The 12219-nt window shown below is 52.5% G+C and overlaps 1 protein-coding gene across 3 annotated transcripts; it reads left to right on the forward strand.

Moving 5' to 3' along the window:
- Window positions 1-1377: 1377 nt before the first annotated feature.
- Window positions 1378-11713, forward strand: SSTR5 (somatostatin receptor 5). 3 transcript variants are annotated; one of them, XM_027683912.1, is made up of 2 exons: window positions 1378-1633; window positions 9737-11713. In XM_027683912.1, exon 2 carries the CDS (start codon window positions 9790-9792, stop codon window positions 10894-10896), a length of 1107 nt encoding a protein of 368 aa, XP_027539713.1. In that variant the 5' UTR covers window positions 1378-1633; window positions 9737-9789; the 3' UTR covers window positions 10897-11713. The 3 variants fall into 3 exon arrangements, with proteins under 3 accessions (XP_027539713.1, XP_027539714.1, XP_027539715.1); XM_027683913.1 differs by lacking the exon at window positions 1378-1633 and adding an exon at window positions 2182-2238; XM_027683914.1 differs by lacking the exon at window positions 1378-1633 and adding an exon at window positions 4674-5479.
- The last annotated feature ends 506 nt before the right edge of the window (window positions 11714-12219 follow it).

The raw sequence follows: 12219 nt of genomic DNA on the forward strand, positions 1-12219 counted from the left end.
AGCAAAAAGGACAGACCCAGAAGAGTTAAAAATAAAAGACAACTGTCACATCACTGTGGTGTGACGTCCTCCACTCACTGACCCTCCCCACCACAAACCTGAGCCACCACCCTTCCCATGCACCCCTGAAGGTCTGGGTGCCCCTCCTGCCCATCTGGGCAGTGCCAGGAGTTCTTTTTCCTACCCTGTTTATTCTGTGGTTGGTGGAGCTGCTCTTTGCCCTCTGCCCGGGGCATTAGTCACTAAAAGCACCAGGACAGGGAGTGCTCTCACTCCCTTCGTTGACTTGAGTGGGTGAAGAATTCAACAAGCCTTGAGAGCTTTGGAGAATCCTGCCTCTATCCCAGCACAGACCCCGCGAAAATTACTTTTGCCAAGGTGTTTATTTAGAAGAAAAGTGCTGTTTTCTTCCAGGAACCTCAAGGACCACCGTGTTTTCTTAGCAACGTTTCACATCTCATAAACGCTAATAAAATGCTAATAAAATATTGGAGGGTAATTCTTAAATTAACCCCGTTCTGATTCAAGCTGATGTTCCCAGTGGGGCTGTTGCACTCCCATTTTGCTTGGCACATTTCCAGAGGAGGTGATCAAAACCTCCTCTTCCTTTTCTGTTTATCAGCCCCACTCTATTTTTATCGGATGACTCTCCCCATTGTCATGGCGAGAGAGGACCGGAGTCTGAGTTCAATTTAGCAATACATGACCATAAATACATCAGCAGATTGAATTACAGGCTGACATGCCAAAAGCAGCTCTCTCCTTCGCTTTTTTTTTTTTTCCCCTGCCTTCACACGTCTGACTCAATCACAGGTCTCTAATTGAAAAGCCTCGGCAGTGCATGAAGTCCATATCCATTATTAGGAAGCACGATGCCCCGGGAATGCTGATGAGTGTCTGGCAGGGCTGGGGAGCCCTGAGCTCTGTAACCACCCGGCTCTGACCCCCCTCACGAGGGAGAGAGCAAAGCAGTGTAAGTGCCACCGGTACTGATGTTTAGAGATGTAACAGCACAGGGAGGGTGCGGGGTGGAGAGGGGAGAGCTCTGCGCGACTTTTATTCCACTTGTTGCGTTTCAAAATACTCAAAATTCCGAATATTTCGCCCTCTTCCTGCCCAGCAGAACCCCCCAGGCAGGTTAGGAGGGAAATAAATCCAACGCAGCCTGGATGTTAAGCCCTTATCTTTCCACCAGACAGTAATTTTCGGGTCTGACTCGCAGCCAGCTGGAGTAAAACCTCCCCACATGGGATTGCAGCTCTCCGTGGAGAGGCAGGATGAGAGGGCGACCCTGGCACTCGGTTTCCCCTTCTGCTCAGGGACAGGAGCATCAAATAACCGTGCCGAAGATGTCAGATCCTCGTCGCTGCCCCCGGAGGAGCCCGCGGGCTCGTGTGCCGTGTTTTGGGGGAGCAGCTCGGGGAGGGGGCTCGCTGAGGACCAGCCCGCGGGAGCCTTTAAAAGGACTTGTCGGGGCTGGAAGGAGCTCGGGCAGGGGGAGGAAATGCGGGTCTCTCCCCTCGGCGGGCAGTGGGGGCTCCGGCCCTTCCCGGGAGCAGAGCGGAGCCCGCACCGGGCCGGGGGGGCTGCGAGCCCCGGGGTCGGGGCAGAGCGGCGGGAGCGGCAGAGCCAGGTAAGGGCATCCCTGGGATTGGGGAGGGGGGGGACGGGCACGGGGAGAGGGGCAGAGACATAGGGAGGGGGGCAGAGAAATCGCAAGGGGGGCACAGACATGGGGAGGGGGTACAGACACGGGGAGGGGAGCACAGACGTGGGAAGAGGGGCACAGACACGGAGAGGGGGGTACAGACGTGGGAAGAGGGGCACAGACATAGGGAGGGGGTACGGACATGGGGACGGGGGCAGAAACTTGGGAAGGGGGACACAGACATGGGGAGGTGGGCACGGATGTGGTGAAGGGGGCACAGAAACGGGGAAGGGGCACAGACGCGCGGGGAGGATCCGCGGGCAGAGCATCCCGGCGCAGCGCTCCTGCCTCCCGCTCCCTCGGCTCCCACCCTCCCGCCCGAGTTCCCGACGAGGGGGTGGCCCCAGGCCCGCTGCTCCCCCGGCCGGGAGCCCCGTCCCTCCTCCCCGGGGTGGGGGGAGCGGCCCCGTCCCCGCCCGCCGCCGCAGGGACGCGCGGGGAGCGCTCCCGGAGCGGGGCTCCAGCCGCGGCTCGGGGGGGGAGCGGGAGCATCCTGCATCCACAGGGGAGAGGAGCCCCTGGAGCCGCAGGTAACGATCCCAAGGGGAGACGGGAGCAGCGAGCGGGGCTGGGAGAGGAGGGAGACGGCGATAGGGGGAGAGGAGGGAGGATGGGGATGGGGCAGGCGAGGGGTCGCAAAGCGCTTTTGGGGGCTCGCTGCGGTGAACGAGGCACTGGAGTCATCGGTCCCGCTTGTGGCCACCCCGAGTTTGCCCTTCTGAGGGGGCTTTCCATGCGGAGTGACCCCCGTCCTGGCTGGAGGGATGGTGGGGGAGACGGGGATGACCCGTCCTGGCTGGAGGGATGGCAGGGAGGGACCCGCTGGAGACGGGAATGACCCGTCCTGGCTGGAGGGACCCCGGGAAGGGTCCCGCTGCCGGGCGGAGGACTCGGTGTTTGAAGCAGGACCAGCCTCAGCGCGGCTTGGAAGCTCGAAAGGGATGAGAAAGGCACCCGCGGGAGGGATGTGCGGGCAGAGCCCGGCGCTGCCCTCCCCAAAAAGGTGCGAAAGCCGATCCAGGATGCTCCTCTCCGATCCAACACGGGGGGTGGGAAGCGCGGGGGGCTGGAATTGCTCCAGGGTGGGCAGCAGGACGCGGATGTCAAGGTCGAAGCGGAGCCCTGGGGATCAGCGCTGCTCCGGGCTGGGAGCAGCTCCCTGTGTCCCTGTGCTGGCTCCAGACGGCTCCCAGAATTCCCGGATCCGGGCACAGCTTGTTCCCGGTGCCCAGAGCTCTGCGCTGAAGAGCAGAGAAACAACCCGCCTCAGGGATGTTTTGGACTTGCAGGCTGTGTTGGGGTGAACTAGAGAGCTTTTGGAGTTTTTGAGGGAGGAGAGGTGCAGGTTCCACCAGGCAGCCTGTTCTCAGGGGGCTGGGATCAGTCTGGGAGTGCTGGGGTGGGAAATCCCAGCTCCTGGACACACTGGCACCAGGACTCGGTGGCTGGGGTGGATCTGCACTGCTGGTGTGGGGTTTATCCAAGCCAGAGACCCCACACCTTGGAAGTTCCTCCCTGAGGCTCCTCTTCTGGAGCTGCTCCACTTCTTACAGCAAGAGAAGCTGTTCCTGAGCTCCTTCCAACCCGGGCTCTCCCTGAGCCAAAGGGATCCGTGGCTGTTCCAGCTCTCCCCCAGCCTGGAAGCAGACCCAGCCTGTAGTCAGTGCTCCTCAACTACCCTGTCTTTGAGCCTCTCACGTCCCTGAGACCAGCTGATGTTTGGATTTGGATGGGCTGGATTACAGAGGAGAGGGTTGGAAGAGAAGCATTTTGATACAAACCCCTGCTGATGGTGATGGAGCAGGGCAGGAGCTGGATTTTGGAATGTCATCCCAGCCCGGGGAGGGCACAGAGGTGTCGGCTCCACACCGTCCTCTACCTCATCTGCTGAAATCTGGGATCAAAACCAGCAGCAGGTGATTTCCAGGATTGTCTGTGTGGCAGGACCAGCTCGGCCCGAGTGAGTAATCCCTGAGCAAAACAGAGCCTGAGGTGTGCTTGGGGAAAGAAAGGATTCAGCAAATATTTGGCAAAAGCAGAATCGTTTTATGGGCTGTTTGTTTGCAAACTAAAAATAGGAGCAAATTAACCAGGTCGTGTCTCCTCAGGGTGCTCTAGGAAACGCTGGGCTGGGGTGAACAGGGGCATAACCAGGTGTTGTCAGCTTGAAAATGTGGTTTTTAAAGATTTTTCTAGTGCCAGAAGTGGTAAGAAGTCATTCAACTTGGACTTCAGCTGATCAGTGTTTAGCACCAAAGCAGTTAATCCAAAGAGAGAAGCAATTTATGGCGAGACAGTTGGTTTGTTGTGTGTTCTGTAGGGAAAAATCAATCCCTCCAGGTTTTTTGGAGTGAGAAACACACCCTGAGAAACATCAAATGGCAGATTTTTAACGAGGAGAAAGTTCCCATCTGAACTGATTCATTCTGCTTTTCAACCCCCGGTGGTGGAATGGGGTTGGGAGAGGGGAAACCAAGAATGTTACATATGGAACAATGAGATTTCTGTACTTTTAGGGAGCTCCTGGTTTAGTCCCAGGACATGGTGACAACTGCCAGGGGGTGAAGGAGGTCTCACCACGATGCTGCATCTCCCTCCTGCTCACACAGAGCCTTCCCTGGGGGTGTTGTTTCAGAGCTGCTCTTCCAGGTCACACCAACTTTCACACCATCTCCCTCCCCTTCCAGCAGCAAAACCCTCAGCTCTGCCTGCTGGATCCATGAAAACACCAGGAATGAGGCCCCAGGGGCTTTATGGGAAGCAGCAGGTGATAAACACTCAAAAGGGCAAATTTACTGAAGGACCAAGAGAGGTTTTTTTGCTTTATTACAGCAAATTATTACAGCAAATTACTCCACTAACAAATCCGTGGGGTGAGATTTCTTTCTGGGATGGGAAAACCTCACAAAGTTCTGCTGCCAGTACATAATTCTTGGAGAGTTATCCAGCTGCTTTTCTTCCCATTACTCCTTAGAATGCCTGTTTTCAAAGCCTGTCCCTCTGGGTTCCCATTTTGCCTGTTATTCCTGGTCCTCCTGCACCTGGAAGCAGCAATTTGCCATCCTGTTGTTTGTAATTCCATTCACAGCAATTATGGTCGGTGCTGCATAAGAGAGTTATGATTCCAGCAGTAAATAGGCAGCAAGATCAAATCTTGACTCATAAAATTAGGTTTCTTACTGTAATTCCTGCTTGATCCCAGCTCCACTCTCATGCAATGCACTCCAGAGGGTTATTTTTGCTTTGCTATCACAACCACAGCCAGGCAGGATTTCAGCCTTCATCTAGTTGGGCATTTTTAAGGTTTGTTCTTCCTTAGGCTGTGATGGTCTTCAGTCACTGATGGGCTCTGTGCTGTTGGATCCTTGCTCTCTTGCCCAGAAAAATTACATTTATTTAAGATACCTGCTAGAGAAGTTTTCACTAAATTCTGAGCAGGATGGGCTGTGCTCTAATCCCTCTTTTCTTTCTTCCCTCATTATGGCAGGGACATGGACAGTCAGATATGTTCAGCTGCAGTGGATGCTGATTTTTTTTTTGCCCTGCCAAAGGAGAATTTGGAATGATATCATTGGTTACTCTGGGTCTGTGTTCTTATCTCCTTTCTGCTTTGTGTGTTTTAAGCAGAAAGCCCATAATTTATGGACTGTACCAGTGGGGTGGCTCGGAGATCAAACACCGAAGGGAAAAAAAGCTGGCTGAGAGCAAGTGCCCCTGGAGGGATGTGTTTTATTAATCCACTAATTAAGAACACCCAAACAAGGCTATCAGGTATCAGTCAGCATGTCTTAATTATGTTTAGTCATCCTTTGGGGAGGTTCATGGCCATTAACTGCTGGAGTGACAATGTGAGCCCAGGCAGAATGGGGCAAGTTGTGAGATGGACAGAGGGACAAATCCTCTGTGCTCACCCAAAACAGCCAGAAAAGCATCATCTGCAGCTGTCCGGGCTTTCCTTTGTTGTTGCCATATCATAAAAAAAAAAAACAAACAAAACCAAACAAAAAGCAAAATACCAGTGGCTACGAGGGAGGGAGGTTTCCATGTCTGAGTGGATAAAACAGGGAACGGACACTCGAGGTCTGGGCTCAGTTTTCAGATCTGGATGACTTTAAGCACATCACATCCTCACATGGGAACGTTCAGGTGATGGAAATTCCCTCCTGGTGCTGCCAGCCTGCTGGTTGGCACCAGATGAACACTTGAGATTTTGCATCAGAGCCTTAGCAAATGGATTTGCCCCCTCAGCAAATGTGTTGTCCCATCCCTGGAAGTGTCCAAGGCCAGGATAGACAGGGCTTGGAGCAACCTGGGACAGTGGAAGGTGTCCCTGTCCATGGCAGGGGATGGGACTGGATGTTCTTTAAGGTCCCTTCCAACCCAAACTATTCCAGGATTCCGTGATTTCCTTCTCAGTGCTCTCGGTATGACAAGGAATATTGTGAAATTCATCATATTTTTAATTTTAATTCAACAAAACCCCTGAGAGGGAAGGTTAATGTTCACACAGAACCAAGAGAAGAGCCCCAAAATACTGCAGTGACAAAGTGCTGAAGTGTCACTGACCCCTGGGGACAGCACAGCAGAGGAGGAGATGTCACAGCTGCTGCTGGAGGAGGCTGGAAACTGTCCCTCTCCATGGAAGACACACAAAGTCCTTCCAGTCCTTCCTTTGGATGCATCAGGAACGCCGGGCATGGATGGCTGGAAGAGCCTGAGGCCCTTTGTGCTGTAGATTTTCTTCAGGGTGAGAAGAAATCTGGGAGTGTCCAACTAAAGGAGCTCCTTGTCCTGCTCCTCCAAGGCCTCAACTCCAAAGACAGTGGAAGGAGCACCAGGCTGGAACTTCCTGGGTCATTTCCACAGTCACCTATTTCCAGGGGATGTGCTGGGGGAAAAAAAGGAGGTGACTTTAGAGGAAAGATGTCCTTCCTCATTTTTGAGAGCCCCAGGATGAGCCACACATGATTGCACCTCCTGACCTGCCCCTGCTGAGCTCCAGTTCTTTTTACATCCTCCTATTTTTGGAGTCCCAGCACAAAAACTTGGCTTTTTTTTGGCCCAGGCTGGTGATGCTGAGCTTGTCTGGACTGCTGAGGAGAGCTGCTTTCCCAGGTTCAGCACCAAACTCAGCCCCAAAGTTTCAGCTGGAAATAAAAGAGTTTATAAACACCGACTGCCCCATCCCATCACCCTTTTCCTTTGTATTCTGCCCTTCAAACATCCCAGCTGGGTCACATAGAGAGAAAATGGGATCTTCCCAAACCCCCAGAGCCCAGGAGGAGCAAGGGGCTGCTGTGGCTTCTCCCAGATTCCCCCCCCCAAGAATAAACTGAGATTTAACACAATATTTTAAACTGAGATTTTAACACAATATTTTAAACTGAGATTTAACACAATATTTTAAGCTGAGGGTCAGGACAGCATTTAAAACTCCACTTTTTAGACAGAGCTGGGCTTTGCCTTTTTTTATCTAAGCACTAATCCAGTCCTATTTAATTTATAAGGAGTATGGGCTGCCTGAGCTCTCCCTGCAGGGATTGCAAGGATGTTCCCAACTGTGCCCATGGTTGCAACACCTGAACCCAAACACCCAAACAAAGTGTTCAGAACCTGCAGATCATCTCCACCTCCAAGCCAGCATTTGTAAGAACGTTGTAGGTGGTTCATATATTTCCTTCATGACCAAAATTAGGAAAGTGGCTTTAGAATAATCACCTAAAAAACCCCCCAAATTCGACTTCTCCCACGACTGCCCTAAAGCAAACCCTGAAAAAAAAAAACCCTCCCAACCATTTACATCTTTAAAATGGTCCTTTTCACCTCTGGCTTGGATTTGGGGGGGGAATAAGATGATGTGGAGCTCTTCCTGCCATCCCAGCCCCCCTGGATCCCTGATTTCCCTGCTCCATCTCTTCCCAGCCGTGGAGTGACATGTGAGACACCTACTCCCCATCTGCACGTTTCCAAATCAGAGCAGCAGATTTGTGATTACAACTGGGAGCTGGAGGGACTTCTCCTCTCTCCCCCACTGCGGTTTTTCTCACCCCAAGAGAAAAAGCCCAGCAACAGCCGTGGAGGTGTTTTTGGATTCCTCCTGGAGACAAGGAGGTTCTCGTGCCGCAGTGATGCACAGTTTGCTTGGGCTTGAAAGGCATGGATGCAGAGTGGGCTGGGTGTTTGGGAATCCAGCTTCCTGCCCCCGGATTATTATGGAAATCTGACCATCAGGTGATGGCAACACAAGTTGCTGAGCACAACCTGCTTGAGCATCTTCACCAGGATTCGTTGTGAGACTCGGGGGAGACCTCGTGTTTTGAATCTGCAACTTTTTTAGAGCAAATGCTTTCAAGTTTCTCTGGAGAAATGCTTTATAAACACCTACTTGGACAAAAATATGAAAAATATTCCTGTGAATCAAGCCCAGCAGAGAAACAGGGCGTTTGAAATTCTCAGCCTCTTGCAGAATGTCTATTAAAACTTCTCCTGCCACCCCCTCTGCTCAGCTGTGCCCTGCAGTGCCCACTGCAGCTTGGAGTTCTGGCAGAATAAAGGTGTTTCTCGGCCACAAAGTACAGTTCAGGTGAGAGGAGAGGGATTGGAAACACTGAGAGAAGAACAGTCTTGAGAGATGGAAAAGGAGGAGGTTGTTCCTCTCCTGTGCACTCATCCTGATCCACGGAGAAGGGAGCTCAGCCATGGGCCTCCCCACCTTGGAGCTCATGGGCTTTTTTCCTGGGGCTTTGTCGTTGTCATGGAGGGTTTAGTTCCCCACCTCCACGCTGCTGGTGCTCCCTGGGGGTTCTCCAGTGGCTCTGCCAGGCAATAAGTGGAATTTGAATCCATCAGACTGATGTTTTTATGCAAACAAGGAGACTTGGGAAACGTGGGAGCAGAGCTTCTGATCCTAAGGGCTGGGAAATGCCTTTGGCTCTGGGCTGTGCGGGAGTGAGGTGGGGTGGAGTCATCCCTGAGCCTCCCCAGGTCACCTCAGTGACAGCAGAACTGCCCCAAATGGGACTTTAAAGCTCTCAGCAGCAATGCAGGGCTCTGCTCTCAGCCTGACCCATGTGTGCTCCTCAGAGCCCTTCCAAATTCTACTCCAACAATTCCTCTATCAGATTTTAGACAGAAAATAAAGGGTAAAGGTGGCCTTGTGGACTTCACAGAATCTCAGAATGGTTTGGATGGGGAAGAAACTTAAAGCTCATCCAGTCCCACCCCCTACCATGGGCAGGGACATCCTCCACTGTCCCAGGTTGCTCCAAGCCCCGTCCAACCTGGCCTTGGACACTTGCAGGGATCCAGGGGCAACCACAGCTTCTCTGGGCAACCTCTGCCAGGGCCTCCCCACCCTCCCAGGGAAGGATTTCTTCCCCATGTCTAAACTAAACCTATCCTCTTTCAGTTTAAAGCCATTATTCCTTGTCCTGTCACTCCATGACCTTGCTAAAAGACCCTCTCCTTTTTCCAGGCTGGGAAGTGTTGGTATTATCAGCCCAGCTCCTGGATATCCCAGAAGAGGACATTGGCTGTATGGCAGGTTACAGAGAGTGAGACACTCAAATAGTGAAGGTTGTTTGCAAAACTTCCCATTTCTCATCAGCAGAGGAAGGACTGGCCTTGTTACAGCAGGTTTTGGACCCAAACAACCACATGCCAGGGCATTCCAATCCTTCTGCCTCAGGCTGGGAAGTGTGATGGCCTCACCCTCTCCCCTCTCACCCGTGTTTCCCAGCAGGATTCCTGTCGTTTCCGTGTTACTGTTGTGCTGCCTCCCATCTTTATGGTTCCATCCAGCTCTGCCTGGATCCTGTGAAAATGAAACAGATTCCAGCAGCTCCTGGGATGAGCCCTGAGCTCTCCCACTGTGCAATTCCTTTGTCCAGGCATTGATCTCACATCCTCGCTGCATAATTCCAACATAAACCCTGAACCCGGAGAGAAAATTAAATTATGTGTAAAACTGAATGTTCTGTGAATTCACTCCTTCTCTCTTTTTTCTTCCTCTTCAAATTTTCTTTCTAGGAACAAGATGCCCATGAAGTTTAACCTCCTTTAGCCTTAAAAAGTAAAAAGTTATGGATCCTTTGTACTTTCCCAACGCGTTCGAGGGCGGTTCCGGCGGCGGGAATTCCTCCCTGCTGACGAACACGACAGAGAACGGGACCCTCCCGGAGCAGCCCCCCTTCAAGTACGTCCACAAAGTGCTCATCCCCATCTGCTACCTCCTGGTGTGCGCCGTGGGGCTCAGCGGGAACACGCTGGTCATCTACGTGGTGCTGCGTCACGCCAAGATGAAAACGGTCACCAACATCTACATCCTCAACCTGGCCGTGGCCGACGTGCTCTTCATGCTGGGCCTGCCCTTCCTGGCCACCCAGAATGCCATCTCCTACTGGCCCTTTGGCTCCTTCCTGTGCAGGCTGGTCATGACCGTGGACGGCATCAACCAGTTCACCAGCATCTTCTGCCTGACGGTGATGAGCATGGACCGGTACCTGGCCGTGGTTCATCCCATCAAATCCACCAAGTGGAGGCGGCCCAGGGTGGCCAAGCTCATCAGCATGACCGTGTGGACATTCTCCTTCTTGGTGGTGCTTCCAGTCATCATCTTCTCGGACGTGCAGGAGGACTTCCAGACCTGCAACATGAACTGGCCGGAGCCCGTCAACATCTGGTCGGCGGCTTTCATCGTCTACACCTCGGTCCTGGGCTTCTTTGGGCCTCTGCTGGTGATCTGCCTCTGCTACTTGCTGATTGTCATCAAGGTCAAGTCGTCGGGGGTCCGGGTGGGGTCTACGAGGCGCAGGAGGTCGGAGAGGAAGGTCACCAGGATGGTGGTGATCATCGTGGTGGTCTTCGTGCTCTGCTGGCTCCCCTTTTACACCATGAACATCGTCAACTTGATATTCATCCTGCCAGCAGACCCCGTGCTGGAGGGCTTGTACTTCTTTATGGTGGTGCTGTCCTATGCAAACAGCTGTGCCAACCCCATCCTTTACGGGTTCCTCTCTGACAACTTCAAGCAGAGCTTTCAGAAGGTCCTTTGCCTGCGGAAGGGCAGCGGCGTGGAGGACGGGGAGCCCGTGGAGCACAGGCAGGAGAACAGCAGCCGCCTGCAGGAGTCCATGCTGACCCAGAGGAACGTGGAATTCAACGGCCACATGCAGACCAGCAAGGTCTGAGGGCGTGGGTTGGGGCTGCAAAGGGCTGGGAGAGCTGGAGAACTTGGGGGGGCCTCGAGGAGAGATGAATTCGTGGCAAAGGTGAAAGGTGGAGACCCACAGGCTCCAGTAAATGTACATAGAAGTGGCTTCACTCCCCTCCCTTCCCCAGCTCGGGGTGGTAGGGTCTGTGCTGGGCTGTAGCCAAGCTCCTGTGGTGACCTGGGTCACGTGGGATCACTTTGGGTCCTCTGGAGAACTGGTTTCCAGGCTTTGTACTGCCCTAGTGATGCAAAACCACACGAAATCAGTTTTAACTGCCTTGTTAAGCTGGGCTTGTGGCTGCTTTGCACTGTTGGGAGCAGCTCAAAGCAGAAAACAGCTCAGACAGTGTCTCTGGAATCCTTCAAGGGGATCTCTTACGAGAAAAGTGCTGTTTCTTAAGAGTTTCATACCCAAAAGGCCCCAGCACTGACCTCCAAGCTGTGCATGACCCGTGGTTGGAACGTGCTGGGTGCTCCTTCTGCATTGGTTTAGTGTCATGAACCCACCTAAGGGATTCATGGTGCCCAGGAATCCTTCAAACACACCAAGAATGAGGAAAAAAACCCCATGATTAGGAAGACCTAAATCCTAAATAGGTCTAAATCCTAAAGGATTCAGTGTATTCATGATGTTCTCACATTCTAACCCAAAGTGATGTAACCACTCTGTTGTTCTGTCGGTGCTGATCATTGTGAAGCCCCGGGGGGCTGTCGTGTGTATTTATTGGTTCTGAATGTCAGTCTGGACGTGGATATAAACTGTATTTTCAGAAATTAAAACAAGTTCAACCCCCCTCCTGGCTGTGGTTTAGTTGGCAGGGTGGGGTTTGCTCAAAGGCTGGATCTTGGAGGGCTTTGCCAGCCCTTGATAAATCTGGGATTCTAATCCTGCCATACTCACATTCCCCAAACACATTCCCCTCACATTCCCCAAACACATTCCCCTCACATTCCCCAAACAGGAGAGCACAAGAACTCACCTGATACAACGAGGGACAACTGCAGGATCCAAATCTCACTCCAAATCCCAGCACAGCCAGGTTGACTCTGATTAATTAAGTCACCCACTATCTATTATTTCAGGAATTATCAGGCTGTTCCAGGCATAAATCAACTTCTTATCAGTCCTTGAGATGCGTGGAGTAATTAGTGCAGGCCTTGATGTCCTCCCTGCCACCTCCATCTGCCTGCAGTGGATTTGCCACGAGTTCTTTTCCATTGATGGGATTAGAAAAAACCCATTTTAGCTCCCAGCTCGTTTGGGAAGTGGCAGTAATTAAGAATTAATAATTAATGCTCC

The sequence above is a fragment of the Neopelma chrysocephalum genome, unplaced genomic scaffold (genome assembly GCF_003984885.1).
Source record: "Neopelma chrysocephalum unplaced genomic scaffold, ASM398488v2 Primary Assembly neopelma1_65, whole genome shotgun sequence".
Taxonomy (NCBI): Eukaryota; Metazoa; Chordata; class Aves; order Passeriformes; family Pipridae; genus Neopelma; species Neopelma chrysocephalum.

What these genes read in the sequence shown, in the direction of transcription:
- SSTR5 (XM_027683912.1), top strand. Translation starts at nt 9,790, where the DNA reads ATGGATCCTTTGTACTTTCCCAACGCGTTCGAGGGCGGTTCCGGCGGC.